The 23,452-nt window shown below is 38.2% G+C and overlaps 2 protein-coding genes across 2 annotated transcripts; both read left to right on the top strand.

Annotated features, from left to right (window-relative positions):
- The first annotated feature begins 1,382 nt into the window (after positions 1-1,382).
- Positions 1,383-5,634, top strand: LOC135156011 (uncharacterized). The gene is made up of 4 exons (XM_064106854.1): positions 1,383-1,471; positions 2,617-2,961; positions 3,833-4,168; positions 4,810-5,634. The coding sequence occupies exons 1-4, from the start codon at positions 1,411-1,413 to the stop codon at positions 5,241-5,243; spliced, it is 1,176 nt and encodes a 391-aa protein (XP_063962924.1). The 5' UTR covers positions 1,383-1,410; the 3' UTR covers positions 5,244-5,634.
- A 14,280-nt stretch (positions 5,635-19,914) lies between these two features.
- On the top strand, positions 19,915-21,081 carry LOC129271929 (E3 ubiquitin-protein ligase TRIM71-like). Its single transcript, XM_054909180.2, has one exon. The coding sequence runs from the start codon at positions 19,915-19,917 to the stop codon at positions 21,079-21,081; it is 1,167 nt and encodes a 388-aa protein (XP_054765155.2).
- Positions 21,082-23,452: the final 2,371 nt, after the last annotated feature.

The raw sequence follows: 23,452 nt of genomic DNA, 5'->3' as shown, positions 1-23,452 counted from the left end.
ACTCACATGCCGTCTCTCTTAATTCCCTCACGAATTTCTGTCGACATTGATCAAGCAAATTCATCAGGGGCCTGTTGTATAAAAAAAACAAATCTGGCCTTTTTTTGGCCAGAGTGTTTGTTTGTTTGTCAGATTTTCTTATGGCAACAAGCACATGCAGGTGGGTGACCAAATAAAATAATGAAGTAGCCCTAAAGGACTGGGTGTATTTTGATGACTAATTATTACTTCAACCGAAGAAAAGTTTCATTGCCCTGCATGCAGCTCTCTTTTAATACGTGTAGTTGATTGTTGAAAGAAGAGTAATTACGTGTACTGGCCTCTTTTTAGCTGTTTAGTGAGTTTGGAAGAAAAAACAAACTTTTTATTTGACAGGCAAAAATGGGGCCATATTTTACATTTTGCTGTGAATACCACACCCACAGTCCTTTCGCTGATTGACTTATCTTTTCTGTATAATATTGTCCAAGCCCCTTCCCCATCAATCCCATCCACAACCCCTATCAGAATTTGTTCTAGCACCGGCGCCTGGTCCGTATACGCATGGTAGGTGTGTGAAGAAGTAAAAGAGAGAACAGAGTTAGGAGGGAGAGAGGGGATACCCCCCTGCCAACGCGAAAGGTTAATGAAATATCTCTAAACCTCTATATCGGCGGCTCAAGTGTTGTTTTCATTAGTTTCCCCATCCCTAAAATGATTGTTCGCCGATTTTAATTCTGCATTTATTCCTTCTTTTAAAACAATAATAAACCTCCCTGATCCAGGCCCTTTGTGTCACAATCTCATTATATATACATTTAGGTAGTAAAGTTCAAAAGACATTTCATAATACGCGGGAAAATTATCACCATGATCATAAAAATAATTGGACTGTAGACTCTGATCAAGAGAGTGATCAGTAATGATATATATTATGTTTATGTACAAAGATATTGACTGAAAGAGAGTCGCGTTATAAGATAATATTCGCAATAACCAATGACATTGATTGTTTTTATTTAAATTTTGTTGGGGAATGTCGAAAAGAGAAGGGGAGCGAGAGAAATGGTGAGAGATTGGGGAAATGGAATATGACGAGAGAGAGAGGGGGGGGGAGATTGAGAAGGGGAAGATTGAGAAAGCCGGGAGAGAGAGAGAGGGGGGAGGGTAGAGAAAGAGGAGAGGAACTAGAAGGGGAGAGGAAGAGCAGAGACAGACAAATATATAGGATAGAAAGAATTTATACTCAACCGCTTTAATTTTTCTAAGGTAAAAAGGTAGCTAGATAAGGAAAAAATATTTCGAATTTCCCCGCTAGTCTTGATGAATCATGGTTTTCAAAGAGCATCCGTCCCCCCTCTTTCTTTCTCGCTTCGCCTGGTGCAAAGTCCCAAATCAAATTCACAGTCATTTTCCCCTCGTGAAGTAAGCATGGCGGACAGGGTAGTAACGATGTGGTGTCTGTTAATACTAATGTTCTTGGTGCCATTGGGTAAGTATAGTGAATTACTTAGAGAAGGCTTCTAGTCTTAGAAAATAATTGTTGAATGTTGAATGAATACATGGTGTAGTTAAAATGTACTTATGAAAAGACAGATGATAATGTAGTAACCTCAGGCATAGCGTATACTGAAGTAATCACGGTACAAAATTATCTCCGCTTAGAAAGAAATCAAGTTACACCGCAAATTCAACAGCAGCATCAGTGCCCTTTTGGGGCGTAATTTTGCATCCTTTTTGAAAAAAAAGTACCAAACGTACACCTTTTGTTATTGCTTGCGCTCAGAAATGACCTTTTGCAATGCAATTTGCACCAATGGGTACATGTATTCTGCTATCAAAAGTATAAAATTGTTCTTTCTCCTAATGTTATTGTACAACAGGTACTGTGCAGTCTTAAATGACGCAGAATGCAGCTAACAACACCCCAAAATGTGAAGAAAAAAAGTTTCATATTGAGGAAAGAGGCATCCACAATTATCTCCTATAGTGTTGCATTTGGAGGGTGCAAAAATTACACCCTTTCTGCGTACTCCGACAGATGGATGAAGATTGCTCAATTGGGGACGGGTGTAGCTTAGTTAGTCGTCATTACTCCTGAGTATCTCTGCTGATGTCTGTAGGAACAAGAATCTGACTTCTTGATAACTTCTGGAGAGCCGAGAAAATTGAAGGAAGTTGTTATTTTGAAAATTAAAAAGAGCACGTCGCTTTTGTTACGATTATTAAAACTTTCTTTTTCATTCTGTCAATCTTATCACGTAGAAACTGACTATGATTCACAAAGTTATTGCGAATAACTTGCATGTTTCAGAATAAGTCGAAAAGAGATGACCGCCAGCCATGTTTTCCATCATAACTTGTGTAAAAAATAAGATTTTTTTTGTGTGTGTGTGTTTTAGGAGATTTGAATTGATTCTCTTGCATGTTGTTCTCGAGATTTATCCAACATTATTACAACCTTTAAACTAGCAAAGATGAGATTAAGGATATGTACTTCGACATAGAAAATAAATCTTCATCAGCCTGCCTCTCCTGTAAATAACGTGCCGAATAAGGCCATGACTCTCAGACCTTCGCTATCTTGATAAATTACCTAACTATCATTCTATTGATTCTATTGATGAATCGATTCAGGCACATATTCTCTAGGAGCAGTCCCAGACGGCCTGGTTTATACAGAAATGCAGAAGACACTCGTTAGTGGAAGCCAAGGTGTTCTAACATGTCGTTTCTACGGAAAACCTTGGGCAGTGTACTGGAGTAAAGGCAAATTCGATCCCTTGAATCCAATCTTTTCGATCGTGTGGGACGATGGTGCAATATCGGGTCCCCGATATGACGATGGAAGTTACGACATCGGTGATAACTTTTCCTTAATTCTAAAAAATGTCTCAGCTTCAGATGCAGGACTTGTTTATTGTACGGTATCTAACTACGTCGGGCATTTGATCGATAACTACACTGATGTTTCAGTTGCAAGTAAGATCAATATTATAGGTTGCGGGAATTTTGATAATAATTAGGTATATACCTTTAAATGGTTGTATGTATGGGCGGAAATCTCTCCCCAAAGGTAGGGGGACAAGGGGCGGATTCAGGATTTGAAAATCCCCAGAAAATTTGTCAGGAAAAAAAAAAGTTATCACCCAAAATGTAAGGTCATATCGTCCAAAACAAATTTGACGAGAAAAAAAAAAGAGGTCATCACTTTCAAAAGGGGGCCACACTTGGGAAAAAAAACTTTTTTCTATTACACATTTTTATTATGGCTTTCGAAATGGGGGGGGGGGGGGGCACGAGTTGGCTTTTTTCCATCACTAATAAAAGACCACAAATAGTAGCGGGACATATGATAGTGTGTCCCCACCCCCTTCCAAATTTTAGGGGGACGAGTCCCCCACCCCTTTTCCCCCTGGGATTTCCGCCCATGGTTGTATGTACGAAAAGTATCCACTTTGACCATTCTTGTCTTAATTAAAGTCCACCTTTTCATTTCTTTTGAAAATTTCACACATTTTGCCCAACGCCTTTCTCTTCGTACTTCATATCCATGTACAAAACTCCATTTGACCATTTCTGAAAGTTAATCTTATTTCTATAGTACATTTTGAATGGGCATAGGCCAATGGCACTCTCCTCCTAAGATTACTTTTTGAAATACATTCTCTTTGCCGAGTGAATTAAAGCCCAGGCCGATGCTTTCTTTAAATTCTGATTATGAAAAAAGAAGAAGAAGAGGGGTGGTTAAACTGTCGCTATGGTGGTGGTGATGGTAGTAGGGGTGTAGGAGAGTGTGTGCTTTGGTGAGGGTTAACACATTTGATAAGATTGTTGCCATTTTTTTTACCAGATACTGCACTTGAAATGAGTCCTCATGTCACCCTGCATATGCGCGTAGCATCGTATGCCATTCTGCGGTGTACTGTTCATATCAAAGCTAGAAGAGTCTCCTGGACAAAGATAACTTCTTCTTCAGCAAACCAGAGCCTTGTTGTAATAGAAAATCACCAAGGTGCTACTGAAGTAAATGGAACAGGGTACAACCAGGGCACCTACAATATCACCCAAGATTACTCCTTGGTCATCGGGGAAGTTCGGGTTCACCATGAAGGTCTTTATGTTTGCGAAGTGACTGACTTTGACACAGGGATATCTTTCAAGGATAAGACATTCGTCACTGTGATTGGTAAGTAAACTTGTCCATATGGATTTCACAGCAGGGGCCCGTTTCATGAAGGACTTTCAAGTATGGTAATCTTGTCATTATGATAACTTTCAATGTAACAGGCCTTGAAACATTTTTTCCTATAAACATGTTTTCCATAATGGCAAGGTTGCCATTATTATAAACCGTATTGATTCAACGGCCACTTATATACATTATGTATAACAAAAACATTGAGTAAAATCGCGGTGTCCAGAATTATTAATTTTAACATTAATTTGAGCTTTTCTTTCTTGAAAAACTTTTCAGGGATTTTAGTGGCAGTTATTTTCCTTAGACAATTCGTACTTTTCTTAATAATACTTACTCACGGATCTTTCATAAAACGGAGAGACTATAAAATCACCATATTTGTCAGGGATGCACGAAATGAAACTTTTCGAAGAAAGAAAATAATATAGGGCCTACACATGTATACTGTTTTTGTCAGGACAGACAGAAATAGTGCATTTAAATTATTGTTTGTCAATAAAAGAATGAGTAAGAGCAATATCAACCAGCAATAAATTTAAAAGTTGCTTAACTTTTTGATATCTATTATTAATGAATATCAACATCCGGAAATTCAAAGAATCATACTTGTATCTGATTCAAATTTCCAGCCCAACCCTTGGCACCATTTCCAACTATCCAAGAATGCGTTTACACTGGCAAGTACAGTTCAACAAACGAATATTGCACTCTCGTTGCTAAATCAAAGCTGACTCTGACATGTGAAGCTAATGGCTACTACCCGGCTCTACATCTCTATTTCCTATATGGATCAAAACAAGTAGAACCACTGGAAATTAGAGAATTGAATAACACTGACGGAACCAGAAATAAAACGGTCACAATCGCTGTAAGGGGGAGCAAAGAACTGTATACTTGCGTAGCATCTAACATCCCTGGACGTTCTGAAGATGAATCCACATCAGTCCTACTGCATGATGAACGAAAATCCAAACCAACTGTTCTGATAATATTAATGATTTGTAAGTTAAAAATACTGCCTAATTTAAAGAATATGTTTTTAAGTAACCACGATAATATTTAGATCTCGTTTAAAAGTCTTTTTTTTTCAAGATTGAGGAAAATGAATTTAAGATTTGCGTAACTGACATTCGTGTAAACATCCTATATAAGTTATTTATTATGGGTAGGACTCCATAATGGGGTACAATTATTACGACGCAAAGCCGTGATTGAAACAACATGATTCCGAATATATATACACTGTTGGTCATAAAGGTGGAATATTTTTTTTCACCAAATTTTCACAGCGTAATTATTACAACATGATTTGAATATGGCATTTATAGAGCATGATAACCCCTTTACTTTATTATTCTGCCTTTTACACACGTTTGACAGTGATATTTTACAAGTTTATGTCCTAAGCGATGGATGTCATGAGCATAGAACAACAATGACGACAATATACAGTAAATTAAAGGATCATGAGATATTTATTTTTAATCTCTCTCAGTTTTCCAGATGACTTCTTTTTTGTGATTTCATGGACAAATTTGCATCAAACTTGAGTCATTGTTCTTACTCAGTCACTAGTATCGGGTATGTCCACCCTGGCCCTGGCACGAACCAGCGCAAGCAGACGTCGTGGCGTGCTGTCTATGCACTAGCATGTTGATGACGTCAACAGGCATAGCGTCCCATTTTCCCCTCAGAGCATCTGCCAACTCCTGCAGATTTTGAGGAATGACCTCTCTGTCGTTGATGGCTCGGCCTAGGGCATCCCATGCATGCTCTATGGGGTTCATATCCGCCGGACAAGCTGGCCATGGCAACTGTACGATGCCCTCTGCCTCCAGGAATTCCCTTACTGCAGCGGCCCTGTGCGGTCTAGCGTTGTCATCCTGCAGTCGGAAATTGTGCCCATACACTCGTCTTGCATATGGAAGACAGTGGAACTCCAAGATATCCCTGTAGGCGGCGTTGACGTTTCCGTCTGGAACCACCAGTGGCGTTTTCCCTCCATAATTCGATGCCGGCCCATATCATCACTTGAGTCTTGAGTCGTCTCGTGGATACATTCATCGCAAAGGTTTTCCTCGGCTAATCGACGAACTCGTTGTCTCCCATCCTTTCGGTCAAGGATGAACCGGCTCTCGTCCGTGAAGACCACATGTTGCCAATGTCCTGGATGAAGCCTTCTGTGCTCCCTAGCCCAAAGAAGACGAGCTACTCTGTGGCGAACAGACAGGCGTGGACATTGGGTCAACCGTCGTGCTCGGTAACCATGTTGGAGCAATCTGCGATTAACGGTTGACCGGGAAACGTTGATCTCAAGATATCTTCTCCACAAGCGACGAAGACTGCTCGTGGGCAGTTTCCGGTTTCTGCGGCTGAAATTCAACAGTTGGCGATCATCTTTTCTTGTGGTCAATCTGGAAAGTCCTGGAGATTTCCGTGGTCGCACATTCCCCGCCTCACGTTGACGTTTCAGGATCTTAGAGACTGCACTCTCTGATATCCCTAGGACTTTTGCGATATCAGTCTGCTTGTAGCCCTCCTGTCGCAGTGCTACCACTCTCTCGCGTGTTGCTGTTGCCGTTGGACCAGGCATAGTCCAGGGAACGTCTCTACCGATTTTTATTTCAAACGGTACAAGGAACTCGAAAAAATGCAACCTTCTTATACACAGTGCTAAATCAGGGAAAGGGACAGAATGTCATATGCATAGGCTTTTATAGTCTACAACAAAATAATTTATTACGTAATCCAAATTTCTCATGTTTTAATGTCACCTGTGTAATGGGGAAACATTTAATATGTAATCACTCAATTACCATTTTCTCTACGCGTAGCCTTTCAAATACCATCAAAACTGTCAATTTTTATTCCAAAATATTTTATTCCACCTTCATGACCAACAGTGTATATACATGTATATTGATACATGTTCTGGCCTGATCGAAACGGGACCTGTTATGAGGATTGTTTGCAGTTACTCATGAATACTATACCTATTTTAACAATAAAATCAAGCGAGCGCGAAAAAATGCAACCTTCTTATACACAGTGCTAAATCAGGGAAAGGGACAGAATGTCATATGCATAGGCTTTTATAGTCTACAACAAAATAATTTATTACGTAATCCAAATTTCTCATGTTTTAATGTCACCTGTGTAATGGGGAAACATTTAATATGTAATCACTCAATTACCATTTTCTCTACGCGTAGCCTTTCAAATACCATCAAAACTGTCAATTTTTATTCCAAAATATTTTATTCCACCTTCATGACCAACAGTGTATATACATGTATATTGATACATGTTCTGGCCTGATCGAAACGGGACCTGTTATGAGGATTGTTAGCAGTTACTCATGAATACTATACCTATTTTAACAATAAAATCAAGCGAGCGCGAAGAGCGTGCCGAAAATTTTTGACATTCCAACCTAAAAAGACTGGACATTCCAAGCACTTTTTGTAATCATGAACACGATAGGTATATAACTATACAATTGATGCGAGCGCAAACAGACTTGAGATTTCAGACCTAAAAACGGGACATTCTAAGCACTTTTCTAATCATGAACAGGATAGGTATATAACTGTGCAATTAATGCGAGCGCGAGCTGAAAAAAATAGATATTCCGATCTGAAAAAGGTTGAATTTAAGCACGCGCTGTGTATCAGAATTCTGAAATAGGGGAGGGGTTCCTACAAAACGTCGTTCATTTTTATTACATGTACATTTCTGTCATTTATCATACCAGATTTCCAGGGGGTGCTGCCCCGCTGCCTATGGTAAAACAACGCACGCAGCACCCCCAAGCATGCCAAGGAAATGCCTCAGTACCCCCAGCTGAAGCACCCCCAGCACCCCCGCTTCCCAGGGCCATGGGCTTAGATCTGTATCTAGATCCAATTCTTAAACACTTATCAAATCTGCATTAATGACAAGACAAAATGCTAAGCTAGGCTTAGGCTAGCCTTGGCTAGCTAGGGCATGAACTTTATCTTTATTTTGGAATGAAAAAGAATAAATGCAATCAATTAATCTCAAATCTGGACCTGCCCGACTAATGCCCCGCGGTTAACTGGTTAAGTAAAAAAGATGATTTCATTTCTATTTCATATTCCGTAATTCATATTACTTGGCCCTATGTTCTAACTAAAAGAAAAATGCTTTTCTTCCAGATTTTACACATTTATTTGGAAGAGAGAGAGAGAGAGAAAGAGAGAAGAGAGGGAAAGGGATGGGGTAGGGGGTCTAATTCCTTGCATCGGGATTAATCGTTTAAAGACGCATTTGTCGCATTCTATATCTTTTCCTTCAGTACTTGCCTCGTTGATATTCTTCTCTTCAAATGTCTATTTTCTCTGGAGGAAAATAAATCGTATTAAAGGATTAATCGTTTAAAGACACATTTTTCGCATTCTATATCTTTTTCTTCAGTGCTTGCCTCGTTGATACTTTTCTCTCCAATTGTCTATTTTCTCTGGAGGAAAAGAAATCGTAAGTCATATAACAAACTGTATTATGGAGTAGAATTATAAGCCTTGTTAGTGTGTAAAGATGAAATTCCACACCAACGTACGTCGTTAGTTTGAATAAAATAACAGTGAGATGAAGATAAAAATGGAAGTACGACAAGAATCTACAAAAGAATAACACTTTGAGAGTTTGAAGATTGATTTTGTGAAATCACAATGTATGAGCAGCTCTCACATAATAATTGGTCAACGATGAGTGAATGATTATATTGTTTTTATTAGACATGTTAGAAGTATTTACGAAATAACCAATCTGAAGGTACAGTGAGTCCACATATTAATCATTTTAATATTAGAATATCAATACTCTGTAAGAGGTTAGAGTGCAGCTCTTTATTTGCAATAGTTTACTAAATCCATATCAGTGGATTTTAAACAGTTGTATTACTAAACGTCCCTGAAGCACATTCAAATTGATACAGATTGCTAATTGTTTAAATGAATTATACATTAAGTGGTAAGAATATAATATTCTTCTTTTCCAGATACAAGAACTCGCTATTCATCCGTGTCACAAGAAATGAAAGGTATACAATAATAATTGCACTATCCCCATAATAATGATTTAAGTGCGCATTACTGTCCAGAATCAATTTTTTAAGAAATGTCCTTTTTTAGGTCAGACTTGCTTAAGAAAATGGAATATAGTAACAGAAACCCTTAAAGGAATCTATCCTGATCACTTGTGATTGTTTTATCCTATAAAAAGCATAAATATATGTTAAAACTAAATTAAATCAATCAGCACATGGAAATAACGTCATTACCATACTGACATGACTGACGGGCAGTTAATGCCCACAATGATCATGATGATTGTAAATGGAATACGGGCCACAGGGAAAGAAAAGTAAGCTTTGTAGCAGTCGTGATTTGCTTTAATTAAGGCCACCGTACACTTTACTCCCTGACTGACTCACAACCTATCTCCTTTCACCAAGACGTATAGTAAGCCAGTCGTGACTCATGAGCTAGTCGTTGGATCGTTTTGCGATCATTAGGTCACAATAATATGTTGCACACAATCTCAACGGTTGTAAGCAGTCGCATCACCAAATGTTAAAGGGGCTTAATGCATTACTTATTGGCAACACAACAACGCGGTATATGCTTTATGTGCAATGTTGTTGAACGAGTATAATGGGTGATTTCATATCTTAATAAGGCGTATTATGCATTTAATGCAAAGAAACACATTATTGTTTTTATTTTGTTTAGGGTGAATGATTTAGGTTGGAAAAATATACTTTTATTCTTTATAGGCTTATGATATAATTTCACAGTAATTGTCATCATCCTCATTATTGTAATTATGCTACACTGATACGATTACATGAAGTCAGGAAATCCGCTCGCTCTCAATATTCTTTCATGAAAAAAAATAGGCAGGAGGCGATGCTTACACACATTCACACCACACATATACATGTATGCATACATAGCCATACTAAAACCCATATCCGTACTGACCTATGGGGGGGGGGGACAATAAGCCTAAATTTATTACTTACATGTAAAGGTAAATATTTAATTTTTTATACAGTTTTGTATCATTATTGAAATTATCATTGTACCACCATTACTAATATAATTATGAAAAGCTCAATAGCAAAAGGGTTAGATCCATTTTTCAGCAAATTTTTTTTTCTCAATGTGTAGACTTTTAATTGCTCTATTAGATATTACCAAAGAAAAGTTGAAATTCCCATCAAAAGTGAACAAACATGGCAAAGAAAAAGTACTTTATTTAAAAAGGGGTTAGACCTATTTCAGTTTGTTTGCAAAAGGGGCTCGTTCGGTGTCTGCAATTTGAAATCAGTTCCGACCTTTTGTTTAGTGACTCACTAAACAAAAGGTCGGACCTGACTTCAAAGTGCAGACACCAAAGAGATGGAAAATTGCTAAAGTTATTCCGTTACACAAAAAATGTGATCAATCAAATCCAAATAACTACAGACCGATTTCCATTCTTTCTTGCTTATCGAAGGTTCTTGAAAGATTAATCCATAAACGGCTCGTACAACATTTAAATTGTAATAACGTTATCACTTTGGACCAATCAGGCTTCCGTCCTAAACATTCTACCTCAACTGCCCGAATGAAAGGCACGGATGATTGGTCAATAGACCTTGATGATTGGAAATACAAGGGTGCGGTCGTCGTCGACCTCCAAAAAGCTTTTGATATGGTTAACATTCAATGTCTGCTGGCAAAACTTGAAAAGAGCTGGGATAAAAGAAACGAATTTGAACTGGTTTCAAAGCTACCTTTCAGATAGAAAAATTGTAACATGTATTTATAACTGCAACTCTGAAGAATTACCAATCAGGCAAGGGTTCCTCAAGGATCGATACTAGGTCCGCTGCTTTTTATAATTTTAATTAATGATTTACCTACTATTTTCAAGTCATGCAACATCCATCTCTATGCAGATGACACTGTGATTTACTTTTCTCATTAAGATCCTTTACATAGTTCACTCAACGTTTAATAGACAGTTGCTAATTCTAGATAGATGGATGGACACGAATAGACTTAAAATTAATTATGAAAAAACAATGTGCATGCTTTAAGAATGATTTAAGAATGGATGGTCATACTATCAAACAATTATCTTCGCTGAAATATTTGGGTGTGTATATTGATGCAGAACTGAAATGTTAGATGATCATATGTTAGTAGTTAAGGATGAGACCTCATACCAACTTGACCTTTGAGTGACCTTTGACCTTTGACCTTTGACCCCAACTTCCGGTCACTGTTGACCCCACCTTCCGGTCAATCATGACCTTTGACCTTTGGGTACGCGGTAAACAGGAAATTGGATAATGGAGCGCGGGAAGCGATTTTAATTGGATAATGACTCCGCGTGGGGACGCCATCTTAATTGGATAATGACTCCGCGTGGGGACGCCATCTTAATTGGATAATGAAGCGCGGGACGCGATTTTAATTGGATAATGACTCCGCGTGGGGACGCCATCTTAATTGGATATGAGTCCACGTAGGGACTCGATCTACAGGAAATTTAATTAACCTCCGCGTGGGGTGATCTCCCGCGATCTGAATCTCTTCTGAAATGACAGAATGTAAAACAAATAATCATCTTTGGGTTTCAGTGGATAGCACAAACTATCCCTTACTCAGCGACAGGCATGTGATTTTGAATGCTTTCTTTACTCATATTCGCTCCGGGGAAATATAGCTACATCTAATTATCGTCCGGGAAATGATAGTTGTTCCGTCGCTTTCATCTGCTGATTATTTGCTTTATTTTTTAATTTACTGTTTAGAGCGTATTTACATCGATTATGGCTCTGGGCTTGACCGGTCACTAGGATATGTTCAATACAGCTTTCTAGCCTTACGCATGACGTCACCGGCTAGGTAAGCACCGTGATGTCATCCCAGGGAATTACCCTTTACCCGGTATTGCACCACCGTGGCGCAATCGTCATCGCCACGTATAGGATACGATGCACAAAAAAGATATATGATTTCTATACAGTTAAAAAGTGAAAAGTTATCTTTCTCTACCTACCAGCAGGTATGTCAAGTACCTCGCTGTTCACGAATCGATCACCCCATGCATGGCCAACGCGCGTGATTGAACCTGGGATAGCTATTGGAAAGGTGAAACCCGACTCTCTCTGCCTCTTATTACAACAATGATTGGTAATCCAACGTGTGATTATAATCATGACATCTCAGGCTCTACTCATTCCATACATTTCCCCATCAAAACTTTCTGACTTTTTCATACCGTTTTGTTCATACTTCCATACTTTTCATTTTAACTCACATGACCTGCTCGGCTCTCTGACTCGCAAAAAGTATACTATATATTGAAACCAGTAGATGACTCCTTTAAATCAACTTCATTCATCCGCAGTACAGATGGTGATAACATGAAACACTATATAGTCAAGGATGATTCTTTATTATTACTATCATTTATTCTATTCCATTTCAATGTACATAGGTTCAGATATTGTATAAACAGCAGATTTTTAAACGAAGGTAAAAATAAGTTATGTTATCAAATTATGTTGTAATAACAAACTAATTGTTAACTGTCCATTGTTAATATTAAAGTGAAGTTCTCGTTTTTCTATTTCTTCGCTTAACTTAATGGTTTGTAACACATGTCTATGGATGGCATTCAGAAAATATGAACACAATGAAGTTCAAACTGTCATTTATGTTGACGGCGTTTTCTTGGATTATTATTATTCGATAAGCTGATGTCTGTGTCATTAGTTGTAGACTCCATCTTCACCCTCCGTTTCTTCTCCACCATCATCATTATCGTTATCGTCATCTTGATACTGGAATAAGCCATCGAATTGTGAACCATGCCTGTACGCGGTAAACAGGAAATTGGATAATGGAGCGCGGGAAGCGATTTTAATTGGATAAAGTTGTCTTTCTCCGCCTACCGGCGGATATGTCAAGTGTCTCGCATGACGTCACCAGCTACGCAACCACCGTGATGTCATCCCGGGAATTACCCTTATCGCGCCATATCGGTATTGCACCACCGTGGCGCAATCGTCATCGCCACGTATAGGATACGATGCACAAAAAAGATATATGATTTCTATACAGTTAAAAAGTGAAAAGTTATCTTTCTCTACCTACCAGCAGGTATGTCAAGTACCTCGCTGTTCACGAATCGATCACCCCATGCATGGCCAACGCGCGTGATTGAACCTGGGATAGCTATTGGAAAGGTGAAACCCGACTCTCTCTGCCTCTTATTACAACAATGATTGGTAATCCAACGTGTGATTATAATCATGACATCTCAGGCTCTACTCATTCCATACATTTCCCCATCAAAACTTTCTGACTTTTTCATACCGTTTTGTTCATACTTCCATACTTTTCATTTTAACTCACATGACCTGCTCGGCTCTCTGACTCGCAAAAAGTATACTATATATTGAAACCAGTAGATGACTCCTTTAAATCAACTTCATTCATCCGCAGTACAGATGGTGATAACATGAAACACTATACAGTCAAGGATGATTCTTTATTATTACTATCATTTATTCTATACCATTTCAATGTAGATAGGTTCAATTAGTGTATAAACAGCAGATTTTGATACAAAGGTAAAAATAATGTAAGATATGTTCTCAAATTACGTTGTCACAACAAAATAATTAACTGTTCATTGTTAATATGAAAGTGAAGTTCTCGTTTTTTTCTATTTCTTCGTTTAACTTAATGGATTGTAACACATGTCTATGGATGGCATTCAGAATATATGAACACAATGAACTTCAAACTGTCATTTATGTTGACGGCGTTTTCTTGGATTATTCGACAAGCTGATGTTTGTGCCTTTAGTTGTAGGTTCCATCTTCACCCTCCGTTTCTTCTCCACCATCATCATTATCGTCATCGTCACCTTGATACTGGAATAAACCATCGAATTGTGAACCATGCCTGGCTAACACTCTCTGTACGGCTTTCCGGAATTCCATGCCATTCTCTAATCTTTCCGTGAGATCGGACACGATTTCACGATTGATGTCAGCGTCTTCGAGGTACACGTTCTGCTGCAAGAACTGAGAGTACAGATCGAAAAAGATGCGTTTGACTGCCCACATTAGTTTCACGTGAGCCTTTGCTTTAGCGTCTTCTTCTTCCATTCCTTCTGAGATGTATTTCTGATATTTTTCGTCTCTCAAGTCCTTGGTGGCCGTCATGGCTTGCTCTAACCATCCTCGATAAGCGAGGTTGTCTTCAGTTTCTTCCATGTTTGCTGTCATTGACGATTCGTGTCCATCGCTTTCTGATACGCTCGTTTCGGAATCACCGTTGGATTCTTCAACTCTTTGCATTTGAGAGGATGGGTCGGATTCTTCATCTTCACTCGTTTCTTCTCCAGTATCATGCTCAATTTGTTCATGCCTCTGCATGTTATATTTCCTACTAAAAGTTTTATCGCATCGTGAACAAGCGTAACGGTTGGACATATCCAATATATTCATGCTGACTCGATGATTATTTGTTGGGAAATGAAGAAAATTAACGTTCAAACTTGTAATTATACGTAATCATGAAACGCGCGCGAAGGTACTTTGATTCTTACGGATTTTTACGCATTCTTACGGATTCTTACTCATTCTTACGGATTCTTACGGATGTTTACTCATTCTTACTCATTCTTACTCATTCTTACTCATTCTTACTCATTCTTACGGATTCTTACGGATTCTTACTCATTCTTATGGATTCTTACGGATGTTTACGGATGTTTACGGATTCTTACTCATTCTTACGGATGTTTACGGATTCTTACGGATTCTTAGGGATGTTTACGGATGTTTACGGATTCTTACTCATTCTTACGGATTTTTACGGATTGCTGCATGCTGCATGGGTCATTCCAACGTGGATCCGTAAGGATCCGTAAACATCCCTAAGAATCCGTAAGAATCCGTAAACATCCGTAAGAATGAGTAAGAATCCGTAAACATCCGTAAACATCCGTAAGAATCCGTAAGAATGAGTAAGAATCCGTAAGAATCCGTAAGAATGAGTAAGAATGAGTAAGAATGAGTAAGAATGAGTAAACATCCGTAAGAATCCGTAAGAATGAGTAAGAATCCGTAAGAATGCGTAAAAATCCGTAAGAATCAAAGTACCTTCGCGCGCGTTTCATGATTACGTATAATTACAAGTTTGAACGTTAATTTTCTTCATTTCCCAACAAATAATCATCGAGTCAGCATGAATATATTGGATATGTCCAACCGTTACGCTTGTTCACGATGCGATAAAACTTTTAGTAGGAAATATAACATGCAGAGGCATGAACAAATTGAGCATGATACTGGAGAAGAAACGAGTGAAGATGAAGAATCCGACCCATCCTCTCAAATGCAAAGAGTTGAAGAATCCAACGGTGATTCCGAAACGAGCGTATCAGAAAGCGATGGACACGAATCGTCAATGACAGCAAACATGGAAGAAACTGAAGACAACCTCGCTTATCGAGGATGGTTAGAGCAAGCCATGACGGCCACCAAGGACTTGAGAGACGAAAAATATCAGAAATACATCTCAGAAGGAATGGAAGAAGAAGACGCTAAAGCAAAGGCTCACGTGAAACTAATGTGGGCAGTCAAACGCATCTTTTTCGATCTGTACTCTCAGTTATTGCAGCAGAACGTGTACCTCGAAGACGCTGACATCAATCGTGAAATCGTGTCCGATCTCACGGAAAGATTAGAGAATGGCATGGAATTCCGGAAAGCCGTACAGAGAGTGTTAGCCAGGCATGGTTCACAATTCGATGGTTTATTCCAGTATCAAGGTGACGATGACGATAATGATGATGGTGGAGAAGAAACGGAGGGTGAAGATGGAACCTACAACTAAAGGCACAAACATCAGCTTGTCGAATAATCCAAGAAAACGCCGTCAACATAAATGACAGTTTGAAGTTCATTGTGTTCATATATTCTGAATGCCATCCATAGACATGTGTTACAATCCATTAAGTTAAACGAAGAAATAGAAAAAAACGAGAACTTCACTTTCATATTAACAATGAACAGTTAATTATTTTGTTGTGACAACGTAATTTGAGAACATATCTTACATTATTTTTACCTTTGTATCAAAATCTGCTGTTTATACACTAATTGAACCTATCTACATTGAAATGGTATAGAATAAATGATAGTAATAATAAAGAATCATCCTTGACTGTATAGTGTTTCATGTTATCACCATCTGTACTGCGGATGAATGAAGTTGATTTAAAGGAGTCATCTACTGGTTTCAATATATAGTATACTTTTTGCGAGTCAGAGAGCCGAGCAGGTCATGTGAGTTAAAATGAAAAGTATGGAAGTATGAACAAAACGGTATGAAAAAGTCAGAAAGTTTTGATGGGGAAATGTATGGAATGAGTAGAGCCTGAGATGTCATGATTATAATCACACGTTGGATTACCAATCATTGTTGTAATAAGAGGCAGAGAGAGTCGGGTTTCACCTTTCCAATAGCTATCCCAGGTTCAATCACGCGCGTTGGCCATGCATGGGGTGATCGATTCGTGAACAGCGAGGTACTTGACATACCTGCTGGTAGGTAGAGAAAGATAACTTTTCACTTTTTAACTGTATAGAAATCATATATCTTTTTTGTGCATCGTATCCTATACGTGGCGATGACGATTGCGCCACGGTGGTGCAATACCGATATGGCGCGATAAGGGTAATTCCCGGGATGACATCACGGTGGTTGCGTAGCTGGTGACGTCATGCGAGACACTTGACATATCCGCCGGTAGGCGGAGAAAGACAACTTTATCCAATTAAAATCGCTTCCCGCGCTCCATTATCCAATTTCCTGTTTACCGCGTACAGGCATGGTTCACAATTCGATGGCTTATTCCAGTATCAAGATGACGATAACGATAATGATGATGGTGGAGAAGAAACGGAGGGTGAAGATGGAGTCTACAACTAATGACACAGACATCAGCTTATCGAATAATAATAATCCAAGAAAACGCCGTCAACATAAATGACAGTTTGAACTTCATTGTGTTCATATTTTCTGAATGCCATCCATAGACATGTGTTACAAACCATTAAGTTAAGCGAAGAAATAGAAAAACGAGAACTTCACTTTAATATTAACAATGGACAGTTAACAATTAGTTTGTTATTACAACATAATTTGATAACATAACTTATTTTTACCTTCGTTTAAAAATCTGCTGTTTATACAATATCTGAACCTATGTACATTGAAATGGAATAGAATAAATGATAGTAATAATAAAGAATCATCCTTGACTATATAGTGTTTCATGTTATCACCATCTGTACTGCGGATGAATGAAGTTGATTTAAAGGAGTCATCTACTGGTTTCAATATATAGTATACTTTTTGCGAGTCAGAGAGCCGAGCAGGTCATGTGAGTTAAAATGAAAAGTATGGAAGTATGAACAAAACGGTATGAAAAAGTCAGAAAGTTTTGATGGGGAAATGTATGGAATGAGTAGAGCCTGAGATGTCATGATTATAATCACACGTTGGATTACCAATCATTGTTGTAATAAGAGGCAGAGAGAGTCGGGTTTCACCTTTCCAATAGCTATCCCAGGTTCAATCACGCGCGTTGGCCATGCATGGGGTGATCGATTCGTGAACAGCGAGGTACTTGACATACCTGCTGGTAGGTAGAGAAAGATAACTTTTCACTTTTTAACTGTATAGAAATCATATATCTTTTTTGTGCATCGTATCCTATACGTGGCGATGACGATTGCGCCACGGTGGTGCAATACCGGGTAAAGGGTAATTCCCTGGGATGACATCACGGTGCTTACCTAGCCGGTGACGTCATGCGTAAGGCTAGAAAGCTGTATTGAACATATCCTAGTGACCGGTCAAGCCCAGAGCCATAATCGATGTAAATACGCTCTAAACAGTAAATTAAAAAATAAAGCAAATAATCAGCAGATGAAAGCGACGGAACAACTATCATTTCCCGGACGATAATTAGATGTAGCTATATTTCCCCGGAGCGAATATGAGTAAAGAAAGCATTCAAAATCACATGCCTGTCGCTGAGTAAGGGATAGTTTGTGCTATCCACTGAAACCCAAAGATGATTATTTGTTTTACATTCTGTCATTTCAGAAGAGATTCAGATCGCGGGAGATCACCCCACGCGGAGGTTAATTAAATTTCCTGTAGATCGAGTCCCTACGTGGACTCATATCCAATTAAGATGGCGTCCCCACGCGGAGTCATTATCCAATTAAAATCGCGTCCCGCGCTTCATTATCCAATTAAGATGGCGTCCCCACGCGGAGTCATTATCCAATTAAGATGGCGTCCCCACGCGGAGTCATTATCCAATTAAAATCGCTTCCCGCGCTCCATTATCCAATTTCCTGTTTACCGCGTACCCAAAGGTCAAAGGTCATGATTGACCGGAAGGTGGGGTCAACAGTGACCGGAAGTTGGGGTCAAAGGTCAAAGGTCAAAGGTCACTCAAAGGTCAAGTTGGTATGAGGTCTCATCCTTAACTACTTATGTTTATGTTAACCACTTAAGTGAAAAGGTGGGTCAAATGATTTCGTTCCTCCGAACATTAAGAAAATTCATCAATAGGAATAATTTGAAAATTATCTATTAGAGTGTTATACTGCCCCACTTGGATTATGCTGATGTGATATGGCAATCTTCCTAGATGACAAATATACAGATCAGCTACAAAAGTTGCAAAATATAGCTGGTAGAATCATCCTTAATATCAATAATCGGTCACATGTTTCTACTGACTCAATTAATGAAATATTGAAATGGCAAACCCTAAAGTCTAGGCAAAACTTTCACATTCAAACAATGATGTTTAAGATCGTCCATGATTTGGCTTCCAATTATCTAACAAAATACATATTTTACATCTCAAGACCTTACCATTTTCGAAAAAAATAATTTGTGCCTCCCCAAACCCAGAACTTATTATTGCAAGCGCACATTTGTCTATAGTGTACTAAGTTGTTTAACAGTATCCCAGCTAATATTCGTAATTGTATGACCTTAAATTCTTTTAGATCAGCGTTGTCACATTCGAGACCTTTATTTTTTTCTGGGGGAGCGGGTAGTTGGGTGGGAGCAAGCAAACATATTTTTTTCCTCCTTTCCTTCTTTCTTCTAACTTTTCTTTTCTTTCTTCCTTCCTTTCCCTTTCTGTCCTTTATTTTCTGTTCTCATGTTCCTCTCCCTACGGCTCTCTCTCTTTTATTTTGTCCCCATGGAAGACCAGCTGCACATAAATAATTGGTGCAGCTGAATATGGGTTATCCAACCGTCTTTTGTCTTAATCTTTTTTTTCATGTTTTAACTTCCTTGATATGTTTCAATCATTACATTTTTTTCCTTTTTTAGTCAATGTTTAGAACTTATTTCATTATGTATGTATATGTTACTCCTTGTATCTCTTTACATATATATTGTTATGTATTTTTATGACGAAAAAAAAGACAACTATTAGTATTTCTAATTTAATTGTCTGGGAGAACGCAGAATATAACAATTTGCTCACCCCCCCCCCTCACCCCGGTCATTGAGTATTTTTCAAGTGACTCACTTGATAAAAAAATAAATATCACTAATGTGATCATTAATGTTGTCTTATATACAGGTGCAAAAATGGCGTCAAACACGCCCTCACCAATTCCCGATGCATCGAAATCAATATTACAACTAACAACATCATACGCCAAGATTGGATCCAAGGTTGGACTCAATTTAACCTTGCGTGGCGGCCAAGGATTTCCAATGGTTGGAACAGGTTCGATTTCATCTGTAGAGGGGTTTGTTGAGTCACCCAATGGTCAATGTTCTCAGCGTATCCAGTTCCCCGATATAGTACCTGCTAGTGGTGTGTGTAAGGCCATAGTTTGGCTGAATCAAGTAGGTGTCCATCAGGTCCACGTGAAGATCTGCGGCAGTGAAATCGAGGGAAGTCCTGTCAAGTTAGTATCAGGGGTCCGTGGTAACCTGTTGAATACCTACAAGCCGCCGATGAACCAACCACACGATATCATCACGCATGAGAATAATTTTGTAGTTACGGACAAGTCCAACAACCAGGTCCAGGTTTTTGATTCGAAATTCCGCCCTGCAAACAAATTCTTTTCACCTGAAAGTACCGGCATGGGCAAGTTTGATCCATATGCCGTTGCCTGGACGGGGAAAACGTTAGTAGTCACTGATCTCGCCAATCACTGTGTAGTCGAGTTCAAGGACTATTTAAAGTTTCAGGATTTTGGTAAGGAGATACTTCGGAAGCCTTGCGGGATAGCAGTGGGTAAAGATGGTAAAGATGACTCTGTGTACGTGGCGGATTGTCAAAATCACTGTATCTTTCATTTCGACAAACGTCGGGAATGTACCTTCAGCATTGGAGGACAAGGGTCAGCTCATGGTCAGCTCAATGCTCCTTGGTTTCTGGCCATCAACTCAAGAGGTAACCTGGTTGTGTCCGAGTTCAAGAACCGAAGGGTGCAGGTTTTTGATCCGAAAAAGAGAGAGCCAGTTCGCATCATTGACGTCAAACACAACGGTAAGGAGTGGGACTGTCGTGGGCTTGCGTTGGACCAGAACGACAACATCTACGTAACTGTTCGGAGTGGTTTAATGCGGGGATGGAGTTATGAGCACGTCCTTGTTTACGCCCCAAATGGAGATTTCCTCGGAGTTTTTGGTGAAGGTTTCAATTATGTTCGCGGGATTACCGTCACCAACAAGGGTGAAAAGACACTTGCTTACGTAGTGGATGGTGCTAACCATCGCATCTTAGAGTATGAAATATAAAAGTGTGTTCAATATAGAAGTACATCACTTCTTAAAAACAAAGTAAATAGCTACTTACAATAAATGTATACGAAGTAATAATAATTTCGAATAAGAGGTAGAGTTATTTCCAAATATTTTTTTACAAGACCAAGACCATTCGACCAAAGGTATTTATATACCTTGTAATTACCTTGTATACCTCATACAAATTATGCAATTGTATTTGTATACTATCACACTGTAGGAATTGAAATATTCCTACGAGCTACGTATGCAATGTCCCTAACAAGTGTGAGGTGAGAAAGATACCCACACGAACATTTTTATTGAAACCTCTATATTCATATTTTATAAGATACCGATTAGACTAACTTGTATTATTGCTTTTAAATATTGGCCTCCTACAACAAAACGTGAGAGGTGGTGAATGGAACCCCATCCTATACCTTTTACATGTATTTATGTTGCAATAAGAAGGTGCAATTGTGCACCCGTCAAATGCAAAATTTCTTTTTTTGCAGTCTTGCACCATAAGGCGATTTCTGCCACTTTAAAGGTGAAGTCAACCCCAGGAAAATGCTGACTTGAATCAGTAGAGAGAAATCAAACAAGCATAACGCTGAAAATTTCATCAAAATCAGATGTGAAATAAGACAGTTGTGATGTTTTAAAGTTTTGCTTATATTTCACAAAACAATTATATGCACTACTTGGTAACATGCAAATGAGAGAGTCGATGATGTCATTCACTATTTCTTTTTTTATTGTTTGAATATCACAAAATTTTAATTTTTACAGATTTGGCAATAAGGACCGACATGGCTGAAGCATAAAATGTAATTTCACATGTTCTTGGAGGAATAAGACTTTGTTTCACAGGAGATAATGAGGTGAAAATTAGAAAATTGCATATTTCATACAATAAAATGCATGAGAAATAGTGAGTGGGTGATGTCATCAGTCCCCTCATTTGCATACTGAACAGGATGTGCATATAACTGTTTTGTGAAATTAAGCAAAACTTTCTTTTTTTACATCCGATTTTGATAAAAATTTCAGGGTCATGCTTTTCGATTTTTTTCTCTTTTTATTCAAATCAACACTTTTCTGGGGTGGACTTGTACTTTAATGATGCAATTTCCTAATTTTTGCCCCATTTTGAATGCAGTTGCTCTCTTTAAAGGCGCAACATTTCCATCTTTTTGGACGCATAACTTTATTCTACCTGAAAGGTAAAAAAAAATCACCTTTTCGGTTGCAAAATGGCTTTGTGGTGCAAAGGGGTGCAAAAACGGTGCATTTTTGCACCTTCTTCACTTACGGTGCAAGATTGCACCATAAACATTGCTGTCATTCTTGCATTCAGGGTGCATAATCTGAAAATTTATTTTGTAAGTGCATAGACCTAGTATCATATATGTATTTCATAATTGGCAGATTGGACCGGCTCTCATTATCATGTTGCTGTTATATCTTGTGGGCCTATACAGGCTGACTGCCAGAGTATATAGATGTGAGATGTTGAATAGAGCCGTCGCGGTATGGCTTTCATTTATATCACTAGATGCCTATCATATTTTTATAAGTTGCCGATTCGACCGGCTTATATGATAGTTATGCTGAAAAAGGGGCTGATCATTTTTACGGAGATTCAAACTGAATTCAGATTGCCTTAACTAAATCAATTACACAATCAATTAATTATTAGAGTATGTAGGTATTTTCGCTTCTTTCTCTTATGTCTTAGAAATCGAATCCAAATTCTTACTCTCTCTACATATTTTTGTTTATTATAACGCCACTTTTTTATATCAATATCGCTTATTATAAGAATATTTGTGTCTATAAAATATATGGTTGACATTGCCATATTTTACAATTATATATATATATATCTGAAATAGATGCAGTTCGTAAAAATTAAAGTACTATTTGTACAAATGTACATTTATACCAACACAGCAAAAAGAAGGAGAAATGGACAAGAAAAAAAATACATTTGATATTACTTACTGCATATTCAAATCTATCACAAAAATATTTCTTAATCTTCTCTCGCTCGCAGCTTTTCAGGAATTTTCCCCATTTAGTACTCATAAGTATTGTAACAATTATCTATTCATTAAGTATATTAATTTGTATATTTATTGCATTTAAGAGTGTTGTTTAAAAAAGATAGAAAAAATGTGACGCGAGATTAGTAACGGAAATCAATAAAACCCATTTATTGTACACGATCCGATGGGATTTTTACAAACTTATTTTTATAATGATGGTTTCTTGAAATTTTCCTCTGTACCTTTTAAATACATTATATCAAATTTAAAGTAATAACGGTCACACTCATGGTATTACTGATTCATGTATTTTTTGTGTTAAGGGTAGTATC

This window comes from Lytechinus pictus, chromosome 11, assembly GCF_037042905.1.
Source record: "Lytechinus pictus isolate F3 Inbred chromosome 11, Lp3.0, whole genome shotgun sequence".
Lineage (NCBI taxonomy): Eukaryota > Metazoa > Echinodermata > Echinoidea > Temnopleuroida > Toxopneustidae > Lytechinus > Lytechinus pictus.
This window is presented reverse-complemented; position numbering and strand designations above follow the sequence as displayed.

Excerpts from the sequence above, each read along its gene's own strand:
- LOC135156011 (XM_064106854.1), top strand. The coding sequence starts at position 1,411 with ATGGCGGACAGGGTAGTAACGATGTGGTGTCTGTTAATACTAATGTTC. Across the intron at positions 2,962-3,832 it reads CACTGATGTTTCAGTTGCAA|ATACTGCACTTGAAATGAGT; the intron begins GTAAGATCAATA and ends TTTTTTTACCAG. Across the intron at positions 4,169-4,809 it reads GACATTCGTCACTGTGATTG|CCCAACCCTTGGCACCATTT; the intron begins GTAAGTAAACTT and ends TCAAATTTCCAG.
- LOC129271929 (XM_054909180.2), top strand. The coding sequence starts at position 19,915 with ATGGCGTCAAACACGCCCTCACCAATTCCCGATGCATCGAAATCAATA.